This window comes from Augochlora pura, chromosome 7 (assembly GCF_028453695.1).
Source record: "Augochlora pura isolate Apur16 chromosome 7, APUR_v2.2.1, whole genome shotgun sequence".
Classification (NCBI taxonomy): domain Eukaryota; kingdom Metazoa; phylum Arthropoda; class Insecta; order Hymenoptera; family Halictidae; genus Augochlora; species Augochlora pura.
Window position 1 is genome coordinate 17,747,789 of NC_135778.1, and position 22,286 is coordinate 17,770,074.

Below are 22,286 nucleotides of genomic sequence, written 5' to 3' on the forward strand. Positions count from 1 at the left end.
ATAACACATTTTTGGATATATATATTGTTGTCTATAAGCAGACTGATTAATGAAAGAAACACGGGGGAATGATTCGACATGATGAGCAACTTCAAATAATTGTAAAGTATTTGTTGTTAACTTATTAAAATTATTAAAGGAAAAATTAAGTGTATATCCAGTGTCTGTCTTTTACAATCGATGCAAACAAGTTTTATTTTCCATGAAGATCCACAACTTATTGATAAGTAATATAGGCCTATAAAACATGAACATTGAACGAAATGGGAAAAATAACGTCATCGTAATTTGGTGTTTTCTTAATGTTGCAGCAAGACTGTCCGAATGGTTGTTTAACACCTGCAAAATTCGTCGACATGTACAAAATGTTCTTCCCAACCGGTGATGCGGAGGAATTCTGCGACCATGTCTTCCGTACATTCGACATGGACAAAAATGGTTATATCGACTTTAAGGTAAGTTGAGTTTCTCTAAATTGATTCCTACACATACAGTACACGTACATAGGGTATACCCTTGCGCCGCATGTCCGCCGGACAAATGCATCTTCTATAGTGAGCAATTTCTAGTTGCGAACCACATAATGGAATATCGTTTGCTATCCTCGTGTCGGTTATACCAAACGATTCGACCCGCGCCGATGTACAATTTCCGAAAAGGAACAACTAAGGGGATTGATATTTTACAAACGTGTCTTTCAAATTAGAAACACCTTAGTTATTGAACCTTTTTCCATAAAACTCTGTCCCTTCAATTTCCAATGAGAATACGTAGAAAGCAATTCTCAAAGACGCAAATTTTTAAGCAAATAGAATTTAATAGAATTTAATGACAAATTTCTTTAGTCCACATTTAAAAATCTTATCTTTCTATAAAATAAATATTGTTTAATAATAATGCTGTCAAAATATGAACATGTCGATTTAATTGTTCTATAATAAGAGAAATGTTTACGGTCAAATGTTTACGGTCGGCAAAGCGTTAACAGATTGCTACTAAATATCTCCATCGTCAGTCAGGCTCGTCAATGTATGACAAGGGGTTAAAAGAGCGCCGACGAAGTTAGATATCAACAGCGGCTCAGTGAAATGAAATTAGACTGTTTGATGCAACGTTTGATGTAACGATTCACGTAACATATTTGAAACTTAACAACGGTGCCACAGAGTCACGTTTGGTCGTGATGTTTTCGTTTCTCGGTTTCACCATTTATCTTGTTCTGTCAATTCTGGTTGGGTTATTTATTCACTCGTTTATTTGGAAATTAATGAATTCCTTAAACCAGACGGCTTATTTAGCAATTACTGAACGTTGTTTTAGAAAATTATAAATTATTCCAAGTTATATTCGTCATTAGTAGTCTGCGGACCTGCGTGCAAATTCTAATTTGTCTGCGTTATTTTACAAATATTAGAATGAAAGAAAAGTTTCTTTCGTCAACTAGAAGTTTGCTTACTTTAAAAATGAAACAAAAATGCTGTGACTTCTGAAAAAAATCGATGCTGTGATATAAGCACATCTTCGATTGAATATATCGGATATCCGCCTTGTTTTCATTTCCATAAAACAGGTAGGTTGTATTGGAAATTAAATGGTTCGATTTGCGGTGACTGTATCAGCGGTCAAGGAGGTTTCGGCTAGGTGGTAATCCGAGATTTGCGTTTACTTAACCCAGATTTCGAGATTTCACTAATCTGCGAATTTCTATTGAATGGAAGTACCTCTTGCCATACAACTTTGTATCACTTAACAAACTCGATCGTATTGGAAGTGAAATAGAAAAGAATGTCAAATCTATTTTAATCATTATTTTTCATATATTCCACCTTAATTTTTCCTGCAAACTACACGGAAATAATTATTTGCTATTTGCTTTTTTTCCTTTTTATATATTATTCTGTGAGATTTTATAATGCATAACATTTAATCATGGCATTCGAAAGTCTGTAGAACACGATATATAAAATTATTTAAAATTAATAAGAAAATCAAATTAATTATATTTTAAAAATCAACTAAAAATGAATATGACTCTCTAAATTCTTGCACCTTAATAATATTTGAGTCTGTAAAGCAGTTAAACGATTAAACATTTTTCATTCAAGATGTAGTTTACCAAAACATTTAAGACAAAAATTGTTGAGGACAATAGCATTGCTTTTGTAGTATACGAAACCACTGTTACCCTGAAAATGTTATTTTTAGAATTTGAATAATCAGAAAATGCAAAAGGAAAATACTGTGCATATAGCCAAAAGTCACAATAGGAACATAAACTGGAAACAGTAAACACGTACACACACAGTCCTAAGTACACCGACTTGCCCTACTTTAACCAAGCTGAACAAAATTTCCCATTCAAACGCAAGGTTACTAGTTTCCATCTGGAAGTAATATTAAAAATAACGGCTCGAGGGGAACGGGCAGTGAATTGAACACAACGTTTATCTCACAACGAACTTTTAAGTTGATAATCGAGGTTTTTCACATAATATTAAATTCGTGGGTCACGCTATGATTTCTAAAATGTAATAAGTTTAACAAAAAAGAAATACTGTAAGTGAAAATAACTATTTCCGATTTCAGTTTGAGATGGCATTGAGTACAAAGGGTTAATAATTAAAATGCTAAAAATCCTTATAATTTGATTGCTTTCCATCGACTTTTAAGATAAATTCCAACCGTGACCGATAAAAAGGATGAAATAGTTTTATCAGGAACTTGCTTTTTTACAGCCCGTTAAAATTCAGAGAAACTTTCGAATTATTTGTGTAGGAGAAGTTGATCGCGGAAGCATGTTCCGACCGATTTTCGCAATCCCGCACCGTGTTACGGGCACGTCGATAACTGAAAGTTTCATCCGAATCGGAGTTTGACGTTTCCCGAACCTTTCTTTTTTGCCGAAACGAAAGACAAATGTCACGTTAACATTAAAAAGCCATCGCGCGACTGTTCTCGCAAAGTCCCATTTGAATGGTGCTCGATAGTAAACAAATGGAAAAGCAACATTGCCAAGCAGCTTATGAATACCACAATACCAATTCGGATTTCCATTATCAGTCGCAGTTCCGGCAGTTGTCATCGCCGAACCCAGAACTGTTTCAATTCGCGCAGCCGGTATTTGCCATACTCTGCCTTCGTTCCAAGCACCGCATTCAAATGAACGTTGAATTATAATGGGAATGCAATCACAAATTCTCTCTTCGGTGCAACTTCGTCTGGTCCTGGTTGCGTCATCGTTGTTTCACTCGCACCACTAGCTAACTCTCTCTTCCTCTTCTTTGTTTTCGCATGCGAAATTTGTTTTCACTTCTTAATTCGCCCGCTAAAATTAATGGAGGCATTCCTCCGTAAATAAAGACAGCATACATTTCTGGACAGAATAACTTCTTTAAAATTCCAACGAACAAGTTGAATATTTTTGACATTTTAGAAACATCAGTTTATTAAGCAATGCATAAAACAATTTTTGCAACGGTTATCATGTGACATATATGTAGTACAGAAACATATAGTACAGAAATGAAGTTAATTTAAATTAAAAATTTACTCCTACTAGAGTCAACTCAACGTTGGTTTTAATAAATTGTTCCTATCTACATCTTAGATGTAGTAAAATACTGTTACAGTGTTTGATTTCGACGCAGCAACACGTCCATACAGATATAATGAGTTTGAACCATTTTGAAAGAAACGCGGTCAATGATTTATGAAATGCGAGTCACGTAAGACGATTAAAAGTTTTTTCATCAAACAATACGTCATCTGTGTACAGGTACGTGCCGTTAGCAGTTGCACAAGTTTTAAATTCAATTCTCGAGGGATTGTATGGTGCAAGATTAAACCGTTATTGTCCGCGTCTACTCAGAATATCGTGCATTAAATTAATACAATCGTACAATGCAATTAAGAAGTATCTCTCCAGTATGATGTAGTAAATATTGAATATTAAACTTGATAATGACGTTGTATCAGTCACACGTGATTGATGTGATGGTCAAAGTGTAGCACTTTGTAGATATTAACAAACTTCAGTTCATTCGGTATGCTGTGATAAAACTTGAATATTACTTTTAATAAAATGGTAGTCACCCATTTGTAACATAAAATGGTATTCAATCCATTTGTTTATTGCAACTGCCAGCAATCTTTAATTCATTCAATATAATATGGTAACGGAAACTGAGCTCTAAACTCGATGAAAAGGCTATGTCAGTCAGGAATGACCAGGTCAGGATGCGAAAATCGTACTCGGCCAGCAAATATTAATCAATTAAAACGCACCCTTGTCATATCTTCAGGGCCATCCGACTAAGGGAACGGAGTCAGCCACCATCTTTGACCGCGCTATAGGCTCCCTTTTGACCTCGGATCAGTGGACAGAGCCCGCGTCCATTCAGGGTGCTATTATGGGCTTCTCCCCTTCGCTTGCCCTGCGCTCGCTATATCCTATTCCGTGATCGTGATCGGCTGAGAAAACGCTATGTTAGCGAATGCCGAATAGATAGGCCGATAAATTACAGGAGGCAGAGCTAATAATCTAGGCATTCGCGTGCGTTTTGTTCGAGTAACAATAGCGAGTTTCGTCTTCCCCAAATTCGTCACTGCGTACGACTTCTTCGACAAGCTTTACGACACGGACGTCCGATGAATTGTCGCCTTCGAAACGAGATTCTGTGAATAAAGTTTGACGGATCATGATTATGACTGGTAAGATCTGCCGTTGATGTATGTCGTATGTCTTCCGATATATCTAGGTTGGGTTGGACTGGATGTCTGCTCCACCAGTTGCAAAGTCATAAAGCCAAGTTGCAACGAACATAGGTCTTGCCGTGTACACACGCTATAGTCCCAAGTTTCAAGCACCCTATAAACCCCCGCTTATCTTATCTCCGAGCTGCGCCGGGTAGTTTGACAATTTTCAAATTACCGGTGACGAAAGCTGTTTATTTCCTAAATAGCTGAATTTAGTAAATACAGAGGATTCTGTAGCATCCGGACAGTGTTTGCGTGTAAACAGTACAATCCAGGACGGAACGTATACAACAGGGTTTATTGTAAAAATCAATAAAGATCTCTTATAGTACTGTAACTAAGGAACTGTCCTATTATTTGGACGGTAACATCGAGGTGTACTATAACAACGAGTCAGACACGCGAGGAAGATTTTATACGTAACAATAGCATTTTTTTTCTTTGATTTATTATTTAATAAAAAGTTTTTATTTTGTCTGCTTTTAATATCCTCTTCGGAAGATACAAACTTGATTATCAGTCCTGACTCAGTCCTCTAACAATTACTTATAGCAAAAGTAATTTCGTCACCAGCAATTTGAAAATTATTCAACGTGACTATATTTATAATTTTATAAAAGCAATAGTTTGACTACTATTTAATCTGAACTATCGGCTACTATTTAATTTACCAAAAGCCTTAAAGCCTTAAAACCTTAAAATACACTTACTATAAACAATTTGTAATCGTGAACAGTTTTACAAGGAATATTCGATTAATGTTACTGTAGCGAAATTGTTCAGATTGTTGTCAAATACATGAAAGATCTGAATCGTGCTCATTAGTCTGTTCATTATGGCGGCAGCTAACATGCTGACATCTGCAAGGCTCGATTGACCGAAAGATCAGCCACAGGTGACATTGATACCTCAGACTGCATGCATTGGGTCTATCAAGGAGTACTATCATTTGTGTAGCCCGCAAAATTTATCACATAGCCATTTTCTCCAACGGGAGAAAACTAGTTTAACACTTAAAAAAAAGTATTCTTCCATTCTTTATTTCCATCGATTTTTTGAATATTCCTCTATAATACAAGCTCTTTAAAAAGATAGAGTAACTACGTAGGTCTATAAAAAATATAAAGTTCCCTACGATTTTATTGAAACGTAGTCCATTATTTTATACAAAATGAAAATATCCCTATAAAAAAAATATACAACAATGACAAAAAACTAATATCGCTAAAGAAAAAAATAATACAGCTGGAACAAAAATCTCTTTTCAACGCTTGCGAAGGTCGTTGTTGAAAATCATATATGATCAATTTAATAATTACAACATTGAAACTTCTATAGAAAGAAATTTCTATACCAATTTTATGCGCAATATTTCAGTATGTTACAGTAACTGTTCTCGACACTTCTCTGACATTATTCGATTATTAAATTAAATTTATTATACTGTATTATATTTTAATAAAATTAACTCCACAATCAGATAATTACAAAATTTTTTATGGTAAAAATAAAGTAGGAATGTTGTTACTATATGTTGATATGCACGTCTTCTAGAAGTTAAAAAATATACCATAAATGCATAAAATTACGCAATCTATTTATAATTAAACAATACCAGTGACACAATATCACAATTTGCGATGCAACAAAACACTTTCTGTTTGTTAGTTGGTGAAAGTACATATATTTTCGCATATTATGCGTTAAAATGAGTATTTCCTACCCTCCGTTAAAATAATATACAAACAAACCGCTGCAACCAGTTTCATGAATTCGAAGAATTCGGTTCAAAGCTGGTGGATCCTAGAATCGCTATGAATTTCACTGGAATTTACTATGCTACCGTGTGGTAGATGTTGTGTACGTTTTAATGAGATTTACGTTCTACGAACGTTCTGAAGTTTGCACATGCCTGAATTGTATGCACATTAAGCAGTCTAATGTCTCCGTTTTCTTGTATAAAAAAACATTGTCGTGCCTTTTTCACATTTGAAAAAAGTATCTAATAAAATTGTATGATATTCTAAAAATACAATTAAGGAAGAAAGATTCGAAATGAAGAATTTTACAGATGGCAAAGATGAAATGTGTCCATATTTTAATCGTCATAATATTGCACAACTTTCACGACTAATCAATTATGATTGCTGTAGATACCAATAACTGATGCACCGAATGCGGCAATTATGCTAAATCCCCACTGTGTGTTGAACATGACCTATTTTAGGAAAACTTTTGGGAAATTTAATCTTTATGCACGATCGCGTATTTCATCTATCCTGAAGTGTCAATTTTGGAGGGAAAAAATTTGGGTCACGCCCAAGACTCCAAGTGGTAAACAATCCATTAGACGTTCGCCAGAACAGCGCTGAGCTTCGTAGCGAAGCAGAATTAATTCGGATGAAACGTGAACTGGAGTCAAAATTCGGGGCAAATGAGTATAGATTGCGTATAGATTGCTAAATTTCGTTATCATGTTTACATCCTTTGATTTATTATGCTATCCTTTATTTATGTTTGTTTCTGAAATATTGTCGTTTTGTTGTAACACTATTTTAATAAAAAGGTAAAACTTCAGTATCGATAACTTTCGAAGAATTTTATAAGAATCGCGTGTGTCTTCACGAACTGCATTTTCGAAAATTACAAAATTTTTGATAGTACATTCTAACCATTATAGCAAATACAACAAAGCCAACTTATTTGTTCAAATGTCTTTGCCTAATGTTCGTGCCGATCTGGAACACACATTTAATACCCAATCTAAATAGCTTTTCACATTCGCGTAGAATCGATTCCGCATCAGGTTCGTCGGTACGTTATCTAACCTCCCAGCAGCTCTTCGATTTCGCATCGAATTCGTCCTCATTTCTCTGCCAACATTCCAGCAGCTCCTCCATTTTCCATTGGCTTGGTTCATGAAATCTCACATTTTCGTACCTGCATTCCGACCTTCTGTCAGGCTCGAACCTACTCACAAATTGATTACCGATTTCCTTGCAACCAGATATTGAATAGAGTTCGACAATAATCGTTTGAACCTACTATGCCTCGGTATTCCGACCGAAACAGTTATACAGAACCTAAAAATCTCATAGCGATGTCATTTGTAAATGTCATATCGGTTTGGTATTCATGGTATGTGTGAAACAGGCATCAGTCGGGATTGAAAACCGCAGGAAGCTTGACAATTCGAAATGAAATGACATAGATTATATATTCAAAAACTCGCGACAGTAACGTAATTGTGAAATATGGCAATTTAGAAGATTGTATAAAACTAATAAATGATTGAAGTTGTAATTTTTCATGTAGTATTATTAAAATAGCATTTTTTCCTGCAATATAACAAATTATTAACATTGCACTCCTATAATGTAGCAAATTACTAAAGTTAGAATTTTTCTTATAGTATAATAAATGATTGATGTAACAATTATTTATTATATCTCGAAATTATGTTCAGCGTATACTGTTATACGATAAAGACCTGGAAGTCCATTAAAAACAAGATGAAGTACATTCTGAAGACTATTTATACTTTAACAATGCCATTAAACATTTCAAAAATGAAACATTGGTCTCGTTGGTTATCAATTTTTACACATATGCAAAAGTGACAATTGTTAGCATTTTAATTATTATTTGTGTAAATAATAAAATGTATATTGTGCGAATGTTTAATGACAAATAACATTTCTTGAATTCCGTAGAGCAAACAATTATAAATACAACGCAGCTTCCGAGTTGTAAGAAAAATATGTTTCACGTGGTTTTAAATGTATGGTCAGCGTAGCTGGAACTTGGAACGACACGGTAATGAGAATTCAGGAACAATGCATTTACAGAAAGAAAATCTAGCACATTTCTGCGTCACGAATTTTTCTATGTAAATAACAGTGCTTTCTCGAGAGAACCTACAGTCGTTAAAATTTCTCTCTGTTCTTTCTGATGTTCGTTGATTAGTATCGAAGATATTTCTATCAGCAAATAAAATTAAAAATTTCTTACCGAACAATAAATAGCGAAGAAATATTAAAGTTGAAATATAAAATTTATAAATTATGCTGGTAAATCTGTTCTCAAATTTCAAATTATTTAATTCAAATCTGACGTGTTATACACTCTGCAGCACTTCCTTTCCGAGTTAGTTCTTTCAATCAAAGTTTTACATCTTTCTTTTTAAGCGAATTCTTTCAATCGAACTTTTAAATGAAATTTTTACATGAGTCCTCTGAATCAGAATTTTATGTCTTTCTCTTTATGCTAATTCTTTCTATCCAAGTTTGACATCTATCAAGTTTTAAAAATAGCTTACTTATAACGAGAAATTACAGTCACTGTATGATTTTGACAGAACTTCTGTGAAATTTAAAGTAAAAATAAACTAACATTAAACGTTGAATTAATAAAGATGTATCGCAATGGTTCGTCCATGTTCAAGCTCTAATATTCATCCCACATTATCCGGGGATATTTTAATATTTAATTTGTTTCCATTTATATTTGACTAACTAAATTTGGAATTAACACACGCGAACGGGGCTATCATGCAATATAGATAGACACCTGCCAGCAGGATAACCGCAGTGCATGAGTAAGAGGTGGGTAGCCATTTACGAACGGCAAAGTTGCAGCGCATGGTGTACGGGGTATTTACGATATCCCTATAGTTTAAAGCCAATAACAAAATAAAATGAGAAAGAAAAGTTAGATAAAAAATATTTCTTCATGTAATATTAAGGTCAATATATTAAAAAGTATATGATAATATTCAGAAAATTGTTTACATTTGGCAACTTTCACTTTTTATAAGAGAAATATTGTTTTAAATTTTGTATATTGAAATTTGTAGACAACTGTATTACTGATTGACTTAGAAATATTTTTTGCCAACTCATTGGAAATTTTAAAAACATTCTAACAGTGCTACGTGGTTTGGAAAATAATTTTTTCAATAAACATCTTCTGTTCAAATAAGATTTATTTTTTATGACACAATTCGGCTTACTAATACGTGTCCGACGTGTGCACTGGAAACAGAACGGTCTCGTAACCATTTCAAGTGGCTCTTGACGGTATATGTACTTTATATGCCAAGCGATCTTGCTAGAATTGGTACTTGAAATTTATAAATTTCGTTACCAGTTGTATAAAAATAGTCTAAAATCGACTATCTTTGAACATTCCTGCGAGACCTTCCTCAAAGTTTAAATTATTAAAAGTTTTCACTGTACATTATTCCAAGTAATAGCAAAATGAAAAAAAAGCATCAGAACCATTGTTGAATAAACTAATCCCTCTATTATTTAAAAAAAATCAAGTCATTTAGACAAGTTCCAATAAAGTTATTGCATTTAATATATTGCATTTCTAACCAGTTAATTGATTTTCACGAACATAAACTCGTCATAAATAAATGGCAAAATTCTATGTTCTGATAAGTATACTCGTCAATAATAGCTGATTGATTAAATTATAGACCTCACACGACAAGAAGGCGCTTCTGTGTTTACCCCCCCCCCCCCCCCTCATCAACTGTTACACTGTCGCAATTAGTGAGGGAGGGAATGTAGACGCAAAAGTGCCTTTTCCTCGCGTGAAGACTATAAACTGTTAGACTTAACACTTGATGTCACGATTGATATACATTTAAAAACATATCGAACATGTCACAGATCCATATTTGGTAATAATTTTAAATTTCTCGGTTGTGTTCCATACGTTGTCGTTCGGTTCTCTCGTGATCGATTATGTACAAATTTCAGTGGTCAGATAATAACAATGAATATCATTGTCAGAAAGATTCGCTGTTCGAGTGTCAAGCTTGAAAAATCGATCGTTGGCCACGAAAGAATGGGTTTCTCAATCCCTGTGCAACAAGAATAATATTGAAATATCTTGCACGATGTTGCTTTTCTAGCTGATTTTCACATAGAGCACGGGGCATCGTGCAGCCGTACCTACGATTCATTCCACATCTTTTAAAAGTCTTTAAGCGAAACGGCAGCAGTGATGCAAGTAGTGGTGCTAACTAATGGCAGAAGTTGGCCAGAGGGGGCCAGCCCGTTGGTAGGGTCAATATGAGAAGTGGAGACACTCCAGAGGTCAGGAAGAGCAAAGAGCCGGCTCGCCCTCGACTCCGTTCTATGAGACCCTCCTCGTTTGTCTACCTCAGGCGTCAGGCGACCTAGTTGTGCTCCATTGTACCTATAACGGCGATGCTTCAAATCCCCTGTGTACCTGACGTAAGAGGATTCACAGTACCTGAAAATCACCATGTCGCCGCAATCACGACCTTATTACCCTTTTAAATCTCGTGCATCTGCGCGATCCGTGCATTGGAAAGCGACTTTTGTTCCTTTCGCTCGCACCAAAACGGGACCGTTCCAATTGCAACAGGATCCCAAACCGAGCGATCGAAATAATATTATGCTGACAGAGACTACGAATACAAATTTCGACTCTCAAATGCTACATGTGTCGCGGAAGAATCCGTCTGCCACGGCGCTTATCACTTTCACTCGTAAACGTTCAAAAATCTCTCGCTCCTATTTATTCTTAGAACTAGTAGCAGTGCAAACTAAGTAACTTTTACAACTATAAATTAAACAAATATAGTTTCTTTTTTTGTTTTTTTTTTTTAATACATTGTTTTTTTATACATGCTACCTTCTTGAACATGTATGAATCCGAAAGAAACAAACCAATATTTGTATCATATATTAAACGGCGTATGACAATGAAAATGAAATACAATAATTTAGAGACATCTGTTACGCTGTCCAAATGGTAATCACAAAATTATATTCCGATTGATAGATTTACGACCATGAATTGCTCGAACACTGATATGAACTACGTATAGCACACTACCGAGATTTCTAATATTCCCTAGAGCCCGATACCGTGCTAATGAATGCTATACTACATTTGTAGCCCTGTGAAATCTCCTCTAGGCCCCGAATGAACAAGAGGCTACATGTAGCGCAGAATAATCGATCAAAATATTGTGCCAGATGGTCTTACCTTGTAGAATACATGCTCCTACATAGTTCTTCTATTAAGTAGGACAATCACTTAGGTATTTATTCATTCATGCTGCATAAATAAAAGCAGAAGAAATTGAGAAACATGTATCATCCAATTTGAGTTTACATGGAAATTAAGGTTGCTATATGAAATATAAATATCTCAATAATTTTTCTTAAATATTTTCACAAGTAAATTCTCCAAAATTAATGGACTACCGAGTATCGTTAAAAAGTGTGCCACGTCACGTTTAGCAACTTATAAGCAAGCTATCGTAGTTTATTTCCATTTTGTACACAAACGCAATAACTGGACAGCGGATTTATACGTAAAATAAAAATTGTCTGCTTTAATTACAACAAACACAAACTAAATGTATTTCTTTTCTAAATAATTTTAATAGCTTAAAACTAGTACAAACGTAAGACTAGATTCTTCAAATATTTTTATTGCTTCGCATAAAGATGCAATCGCATAAAATCTAGAGTCTAGCAACAACATATAAATATTAAACTATAACAAAACTGTCCTACTGAATTCTCATTATTAAAACAGTATTATCGTAGCTTTTATTTATTTATAAGAAGAATATTTGTAGATCGTGTAGTTTTGTTAGACGCAAATAGAAACTTACTGTCATTGTACACAGTGTTCAAGTGTGATCGTAATCTTTTGTTGCAGGAGTTTCTGCTAGCTATCGACGTAACATCTAGTGGAACGCCAGAAGAAAAACTGAAATGGGCTTTCCGCATGTATGACGTTGATGGAAATGGTGTCATCGATATACAAGAAATGACAAAAATCGTCCAGGTATTGTATAATTTATATCATGCGTTAAAAAAAATCTAAATTTTGTAAACAATCATTCTTTCATTGGTATACACCAAGAAATAGTGAATTTCGTTTAATATGCTATCCCATTGGCTACTATTCCTTTCAATTAAGTAATTTTACGACTATAAAATTTAAGTTATGATAATACAAATGATATACAAATGTTAAATAATTTCCTTGAAATAAACACCTTACAGAAAGTAAAATTGTTAAGTAGCGTTGGTGTGTTGTGCTGTAACCTGGTTGAAACTCGTCATTATAAATAAATGTTAAAAATAATACACGTGGCAAGTAAATTATATATTTAATAGCGTAACGTGTTTACAACTTGCATGTAACCGTGCATTGCTATTAACACACATGACAACGTAGACCAATGCTATTAGGATGACTGTTAAATGTGATTACGCCTGACACAGTCATTAACATTGATGCTAACAACTAAGGCAACACAAGCTTTAGCTAAAGGAGAGTTCGAATTCTTGAAGGATGCGATTAACACTGTCTCGAAGTGATACTAAGAAATTAGTTAAGTCTATTATCTCAAGGATCAGTTAAGAAGCTAGCTTAAACTAACATCATAGAAGACCGAGGATTTGTTAAAGTTATCTTGACGAACAGCAAATAATTAATTACAGCTACTTGATAGGGTCTGACTAACTCGTTAAGCCGAGGTGAATGTCAACATAGTTTAACCAAATGAACTAATCAACTTTTTACTATAATCAGAAGATGTGTCGTTGGAAGCATATTAGCTACATTAAAAAATTATGAAGAAATTACTCCTATTCAGGGCTGGGAGAAATAGATATTTGAAATAGTTTGTATCTTTTCATGTAAAACAGAATTTGGCAAATAAACTTTCCTTAAAATAGGAGTTAAATATAGAAATAGCATTTTCAAATATATTTAGCTACGTGCTATTCATATGTAATTACTACTTCAAAAAAGTTTATTTGCCATTCTGTATTACATGAGGAGATATAAATATTTATAGACTTGTTACTATTTCAAACATTTGTTTCTCCCCAGCCCTGCTTCTATGTCACTGATTCGTATCTTCTGCAAGTACACGAACAATCGTAAAGTCCCTGCGTTGAAGAGAGAACGGCAATTATGTATGCCGCAGTAATGACCGATCGCTCCACTGCCGACTCATTATGGAAAAGATGTCGGAGAGAACGTTTTGTATTTATACTTCGTCGATAGCTATTCATTTTATAAGAAACCATTCTCTGTTGAAATAAATGAACGTTTATACACATTTTCTACTTTACATTTATTTATATGCAAATTATTTTTGTATATCTCTGAAATTTGTTCGTTCACATAATATCCTGATATAAATAAAGACATTTAAATTGCTTCCTCATTCAGTGGTACATTTTACACATATTAACGAATGAAAAGTTTCTGTCATTAAAGTTCAACTCTTCCTCTATTTGTCTATACATCGTCGCTCTACTCAATGTGCAGTCACGCGAAGGATTCTAGAAAGAGATTGCGCACATTCTCGCCAGTGCAGTGTGCTGAGCCCAGCTCTAGTGTGACTTCCCAACGTGAATTTCTCATTGCAATCAATATAATGATTTTTTTCCTACCGTAAATATACCTACGACTGGAATCAAGTTTTGTTCAAACGAGATTTATATTATCGTCCGAAATTACAATACTTTGAATTCGTTACAGTTCACTTATGAAACACTTGTAAGTAAACTAATTTAATACACTTGTATGAAATCAATTATAGATCTTTTTAAAAAGCTCATTTATTTTGTTACTCTGAGGCGTCGATGAACAAACATAATGAAGGTCGTGGAACCGATTACTATAGGTAATTGCTAAGTCGGTAGCCAATTGCTATGCCTTTGGTTTATTTCTTGGCACAGTTAACTTTATATTTACCGGATAAGACATATTAATTTTTTGCAATCTTTTATTTCGTTTATTTTGAGCTACAAGAATTTAAAGATCTCAAAAGCATCTTATTCATTAACTAGGTCTGAAGAATCAAGAACACAGTAATTGGTTACCTTAAATTACTCTATTAGCATTCCGTTCTTTTTTAAAACTTTTTAACAGGGTGAAAATAGTATAAATGTTTCTTTTGTCATGCTTTAAAATCGCACCTACTCATTTTTTCATAAATTTATCAAATCTATAGGTTAATAATTACAATTTACAATGTGGAAATAGAGGAGACTTGTGGAGTTAAGAGATGCAGGGGAAAACAGTGGAGCAATTTCATTGTACATATTGCTAGTTCTGTTCACGACAAAAATACGTGTGCCAAATTGATCAATTAAACCCGCATCTTCTGTACATAACTGTAACTTTACATCTCTACGTAGCGCTGTGTAAAGATGAGAAGTTAGTTCAGCGGAAGGAATGCGGGTCTGATTGGCCATTGAGAACACGTATTTCCGTTATTGAAATTTCATTGTAAACACATAGAGGAAACCGAAAATGTGAAACCATATGGAACATGACGCGTACACGGTGTTTTTCTTGAATGTAACTTCTAAAATATCTTCTACGATTCTGACAAAGGAAATATTGTAAACTGTAAAGATTATTTTGAGTTTATAGTTAATTCACAGGCGCTGCAGCTAACACACCTTCCATATTTAAAAAAGAATACTTTAATATTAAATAGAATGGAAAACAGAAATGTACAAATATTTTATTTTGTTAAGCTTCGTTTAAATGCAGTTATAATGTAAAAATTACTTTGGGTTTACGATTCTGAGGCTGCAAGGCAAAACGCGCCACATTTCCAAAAATTTAAGTAATTGCATTAATTGAACCGTGGCATATAAAATTTAGGTGAAAACAAATTCTATATACACAAAAAATTCTGCAATTTGAAACGTAACGAATCCGAAGCATTGGTGATCAGAACTTTAAACGACAGTATCTCGGAAGCGAGAACATATGGCATGCGACGTTCTTCCTTGTAACCACTGAGTTACGCACAGCTTTTTACTCGAATGACTAAATTTAATAAGTTCATAAATCGTTCTCTGATTTCAGGCAATATACGACATGCTCGGAGCATGTTCCAGTAACAGGCCAGCGGACAGTGCGGAAGAACGAGCTAAGAACATCTTCGCGAAAATGGACGAAAACAACGACGGCCAGTTGACTCAAGAAGAATTCTTAAAGGGCTGCCTCCAGGACGAGGAACTGTCAAAGATGCTAGCCCCCTAATTCTCACACTTTTGGACCAGCCATCCCCGCGATGTCCCATCGTCGAAAGACACTCATGCAGTACTAAACGACCGAGCAACATCCTCGAAAATAATCTCAAACACATCTACACCTTGCATACGAATGACTCTTAGTACAAGGCTAAACAAACGAATGGCAATTGTCGCAGTTTGTCGACGAATACGTCGCAACACGTTCGTTCCCGCAGACACGCGGCCGGCGACGAAGAAGAACCGACGAGCCTAAAACCCGTCGTCGTCGTCTTCCGAAAGGCTGACCTCGAGTGGAATTCACCGAATTATGTAACCCCATCCGAAGGATTCGTACGAGAATAATTGAAAAGATTTCGATTCGATCGTGATCGACGCGATACGAATCCACGCTCCGTAGACACACTCTGGCGATGTGGCGCGAGAAAAACCGAAGGAAAACGGAAGAAAAATCGAAAGAAACTCGCGAGTCGACAGCTTATCCAGAGGACAAACATCGGTGCAACTCATCCGAGAAATGGAGTGCCCCCTCGCACCTCGAACACCGAGGAAACCAACGTCAACGATCAACGCTTTACGTTACACTAGTTACATTACCACATCGGCATCGGATGTAAAAAAAACAAAGCGATAATATATGAGAGTTCGATGGAGTTGCATTCGCGCCGTTAACCGATGCTGCTACCGACAAGTATCGTAAAAATTGATGTTTATGGTAATAAACGTAATCGCTAGACTAAATTCGACGGGATTTTTCAATGGTTCGAGATCGATCAACGAAGGCACTCTCGCTCGTTTCGAACTTGAACAACGACGACGAAATGTACTAGGATGATTCCGTGGGTTAATGATGACACAACGAATTGCAAGGCGGGTAATGCCGATAAGTGGGGCGGCGACTCATCTGTGTATGGTAGAAACTTCCGTCGTTGTGTACGTTTGTTTTATGCTTGTCTAAAAAGCGAACACGTCGATGTTTAGGTTCGTGTTTGCTGAGAACACAGAGCAACATACCACTGTTTACCACCGGTCCCCAAAAATGTTACCATTGTGCTTGCGTATTTGATTTTGAACCGATCGTGCACAGGCAAGACTCTTTTTTACGTAATGCACAATCTCACACGTTGTATAGAATACGATCAATTTATATATATACACCTGTTACATCATAAATGTTATCAATTACGGAGTACCATATATATATATAAATATATGTATACATATAGTATATATGTATATGTAACATGTCCTTGGGAATCATTAAAGATCATATTGCAATATGCATCGGATTGAATATCCCGTGATAGAAAAAAGAGCCTAGGAGATTTATAGTCCCGATGTATATGACTCGAGGTGACGGGGACGCATCTTCGAAAGATGAAAATGATGGTAGATTGAAGATAGAGGATGTTTAAAGTTCGTTAAAGAGAGGTAGCATTCGCGCCGTCTTTTTTAATTCGCTCGTAGATTAACATTGGATAACGCGTAAAGGAGAGCATTGTACGAACCGTATTATTTACCACTGATACATTGTTTTGCATAGCAATTGGAGTCGTTCGAATCAACTTTCGAATAATCGAGCTCTACGTATAGTTATTTCTGCTACAACTTCCCAATACGCCTGCGAAATTCTACTGCTCCCATTGTTCTTAGGAAGGTGTTCGGTAGTTTTATTTACATCTAACGTCACGTTCGACTAATCTACGTGTTCGTTCGGTTTCGTAGGGATGATTAATCTTACCGTTAATGTAGCTTAACGTGCACGGGCAACACGAACCTGAATGAAACGTTCGTATTCGGAAGGAAGTACCTATAAAAAAAATGGACGACACTTTTGATTCTACGTAAGAAGGGAAGATCTATTCCTGCGATCTTAAAGGTTTACTGTTGGCATAGTCCGCCAAGTGCGCTATCAAACTTTTCTATTGCGTATGCGATACTCACTACAGTAACGCTGACATAGTAAGTACCATGCTTAAAAAAAATATAATTTGAAAATGTATCGGTGAACACCAAGTAAACTCTCAGCGTCACGGAAATGTTCGGGTGTGGTCCTCTCCTTCTTACACCGTGGTTCTCTCGAAGGCCACCTGGTAGAAAAGAAGCTACGTTCAGGCCCTCTTGTGCCATTTTGATCCGTGCGTTACTATTCTCGTGCAATTCTTCTTCATCCGTTAATCGGATCACTAATACGACCCTTTTCGTTCCAGTTGGTAACTATCGTTCTCTGATTTCCACTTTACAAGCCAATCAAGACGATGAGGCCGACGACGTCTAATTAGAGTAACGTATATCGTCATTTGCAACTTTCGACGATGTCTATTAGCGATAATATTCGACCAAACGCGTATTACTAACTAGGTCGATACAGTAGTAAAGTAATTTCTCTTCTTGAGCAAAACGATTGTCATGTTAGAGTACATAGAACTTATAAATTTATTCTATACATTTCTTCTAGGATAATCTCTCACTAAGACATTTTCGAGAGGTTCATAGTGTTAATATTGATCGTCGAACATGAAATGGCTATCTATATACCGACGTGCACACCGTGCAGTCGAGGTACACGAAAGAAAACGCTTGCATTATTTATATATATACATACATATATATATAAATGCATAGTGCTATAGATCTATCAAAATATGCGTGCATAACTTCAGGGCCTGATTGTTCGCTGTTAGTCTTGAGTTTTAAAGACTCGCATCGCAGCTAGACCATGCTAGACTATTGTTCGCGTATCGAACACCCGATGAAGCGGCGTTGATCTTCGGCATAAAAGTCAGAGTTAGCTCCATTGGTGGAATAATTTCCAAGATAGAATTATATTCGCGATGCGGCAGCAGAGGGAGAGGGTCTTTCCTGCGCGATTGATTCATCCCTGAAATTATGGTTACACGTTTTGATAAATCCTCTATATTAGGCTAGATACATATCATCGCCTCCTCTTGAAAAGTAAATCGAAGCAATAACTTCCACTTTCCTTCTTTTCACTTCTTACGTGCTTCGATCGAACTTTCCACTATTTCAGTCAATTTTAAAACGAGAAAGTATCCTATAACCATTTACGCAATACTTCGTATAACGCGCACTTGTTCTTGCGCAAATACCCATCTTTTAAATGTATTATAATAAGAAGTGTATATACATATATATTATTGGATATAATGTATAGGAGGAAACGTTACGTGTATATTTTTTCGCTACAGTTTTGTAAATCGATCACGTTTGCTGTTTTAAAAAGAAAGAAAAAAAGAAAAGAATCATCGACACAGGTGTTGGTTTTCCTTTGGGATTCAGCCGCGAAAGAACTCTTCGCGGAAAGAGAAATCAGAAGAACGCATTGCTTCCTCTACTTGTTTGTTGGGATCACGAGTAGGCGCCAATGAGATAACCCGCGCGTAAAATCCTCGCGAATGTAACAGAGCGAACGAAACAAGGAATCAAACCATCTGAATGCTACGGTTCGTTTGTACTCATTCCAAGACCAAGATCATTCTTACGTTCTATATTACTCGTTAAGTAATACACGGTCCGTAATCTTTCGCACGGTTTTTAATGAATTGAAAGAGAATGCAGAGCAGAGCGTCGTCGTAACTCTTCACGAATTGAAAGTGCAGCAATGACAATCGAAATAATAAGTTTCCTTGTTGAAAGAGTCGATGAATTTTATAAAGCTTAAAAAGAAAAACCTAAAGTGCATTAACCTTGGCGGAAGCATCGTTTCGTCTTAATTGTCATTTTTCAACATGGCATCGAACAAAAAAAAGTAAACAAACGAGATAATCGCGCCTGTGAAACGAAAGAAGAAAAAAAGATACGGCGATCCCGGGACTCTTTAGGTGATCCGTTGATCTCGGGAAACGATCATTTTGTTCGTCGTGAACGAAAGCAAAAAGTACGCGACCATCTCGCGTTACACGCGTTACACGCGTAACTTACAGTATTCTGCAGTTACGCGGACAATATTATTTCCAAGTCCTCTGACATCAACGACCAAACTGCAACAATTCCTTTATTCGCGTTTAAACAACTTCAAAAATGATGAAAATGCGTTGTTGCATTGTAAAATGTTTCAGAATTTCAGTGATCGAAAGTCCTTGGGTTTTTTACTCGCGGTAAAATAATCAGTCAACGCGATTTAGGTACTCCATTTAATCATGACGTTGATTTCCGTTTTGACAAAAATGTCTAATTTAGTTTCGATGAAATTCCGTAGATCACGATGTAACTCAACAAACACAAACAACGCGAATCTGTTTCCATCTCGCTTCAAACACTTCGATAGTCCCACCCAGAGACCACCGTGATACATTCGTCGTGAAATATTGATTCGAAGAATGAAATCGGCTCGCTCCAAGAGAATAAAAATGTTATCGTTCGTACGTAGTTGTGCGCAATAAGACGCATCACTGAACTTCATAGAAAATCTGCTACGAACACCGCACGAAGGTGAAGTCAATTCAAACTAAAAATTTAACGAAACAAGGTATAAAAAAAACGACAAAGATAATTACAGTGCATATGAGAAATTTAACTACTTATGCTATTCCTGCAATTTATGCAATTTTATATTTTTCTACGCCACTCATTCTATCATCCTCTCCTGCCCTCCTCGATTGCAAATACTTATCGCCTATTACGCCGGTATTATCGTAAACGGACATCTAAACCCCACGCTGAAGTCAACGAAACAATCGGTTCGTTAGGCCTTCTGCTGTATCGAAAGAAAATTCTCCTGGTTTTTTTGTTCTTCTCGTCTGTTGTTTTACTATAAATAGATTTCTAGAAACGAGATATTTTGCTTATTCTGATCTCGGAAACAAAGATAAACGTAAAGTCGATTTGTTCGTTGACTCTGCCAAGATAATACTGTCTCCCACGATATACTATTCTAAGTCTTTATGGCATATGTACATTTATCGCGGCAACTATCTCAAATAGATCGATGAATTTCGGAGTTTACGCAGTGCATAGATTGTGTTCGCGGGCTCGCTGCGACAGAAAATGAAACGCGAGAACCTCCGTAAACTCCGCAACTTGTCCTAGACAATACTGTATCAATAATCGATTTTTCTTCTGCTCCTATCCTTCTTCGGTACTTTCCTCTCGACAATTCTACACTCTTTACAATCATTCGATAAATTACGAACCATCTTAAGACCGTAACATGTGTAAGTGACGGAAATGGTTTTGTTTGACGATATCCCCGACACCGGTGATACACTTAAATTTCCAAACGATTATGCTGTTCTTGATCCTGTACTTCTTTCAAAATGTTTTCCTCGCTCGACTCTATACGATTCTGTCCATGATCGTAAAGCGTGTAAGAAATTTTCCGATAATTATTGCTTGTTATAACAATGCGAAGCTTGTACAAATGCAAACGAGATGACAATCATGTAAACGGGAAACTGAATCGAACCTTTCAAAACATGACAACAGTTACATGTGCATAAAAAGTAGGTGTAAGAAGTGTTTCCAGTAGCTTTACGAACATCGACAGATATTGTGTATCTGCTTAGAAATATTCTTGAAAGAAATAGAGCATTAACAATAATAATTATTATTATTATTAATATCTCTTTTTGTCTAATGTAGGAATGCGGGGAATCATGTATTCTATCGTACATTTAACGAATCGAGGGTGTCAACTATTTTTATGATTTAACTGAAAATTTAATCTTGCATTTTTCACCGGTTTTTAAACTTGTAAATTTAACTCCAATCGTTTTTCTATGCTTGAGTTGTGGAAACGCAATAGCTAAATATCTCTGTTGGAACCGTAACAGGAAATGTTCGAAAAAATCTTACACTATTCAATTTTACAAATGTAAACTAGCCTTTTATTTGACGTTATTATCAGCCCTGTTTGTTATCAATGTTTCTAAACAATATTTCCCTTTAAACAAGATTATTTATATTTAATTAAACAGCGCTGATACCAAATTCAACGCATTTATCTTGAAAGCTTTTACAGATACCTCTATTTCTAATTCCGAAAGAGGTAATGACGTCTCACAATTCCCTTCATATATTTAAAAATATATACAACTATAGTTTTACCTAAAACCTCATTCTTGTTAGTTGTGTCTGCATAGATTTCTTTGAAAAAGAAATTATGTATAAAGATTACGCGGTGATAGAAGAAATGATAATTCAGTCGATATATTTAATTGATTGAATTATATTTAGCGGAAATCAGAGTTGCGATATGATGCTTCTAATTAAAAATACGTTGGCGAACATTTATCAACAAGCAATTTTTTGCAATAATGTTTTGTGCAACAGGATTTACGCTCACAAACTATTTCGATAGTTCTAGGATTAATGCCAAAGGCCTCAATTTTTCGTTAAAATGTTACCTCGAGAAATCCACCTCCGATTTATATTTTGTGCAAACTCCCATACAGTGGGTCAAAAAAGTATTCGTACACTTTCAGTTATAATTGAAAGCTTATGATT

General features: G+C 35.5%; 2 protein-coding genes across 6 annotated transcripts in view; both read left to right on the forward strand.

The window, feature by feature from the left end:
* LOC144472965 (neuronal calcium sensor 2) overlaps window positions 1-19,912 on the forward strand; it is a 102,775-nt gene extending 82,863 nt beyond the window's left edge. For 4 of the 5 annotated variants that reach the window (XM_078186452.1, XM_078186449.1, XM_078186451.1 and 1 more), the window contains 3 exons: window positions 312-455; window positions 12,469-12,597; window positions 15,655-19,912. In XM_078186452.1, the coding sequence (XP_078042578.1) occupies window positions 312-455; window positions 12,469-12,597; window positions 15,655-15,831 (450 nt within the window). In that variant the 3' untranslated portion in view covers window positions 15,832-19,912. The remainder of the gene's footprint in view (window positions 1-311; window positions 456-12,468; window positions 12,598-15,654) is intronic. The other variant, XR_013494479.1, reaches the window with a different exon arrangement.
* Nca (neurocalcin homolog) overlaps window positions 1-22,286 on the forward strand; it is a 363,134-nt gene that overhangs the window by 320,437 nt on the left and 20,411 nt on the right. The window lies entirely within an intron of this gene.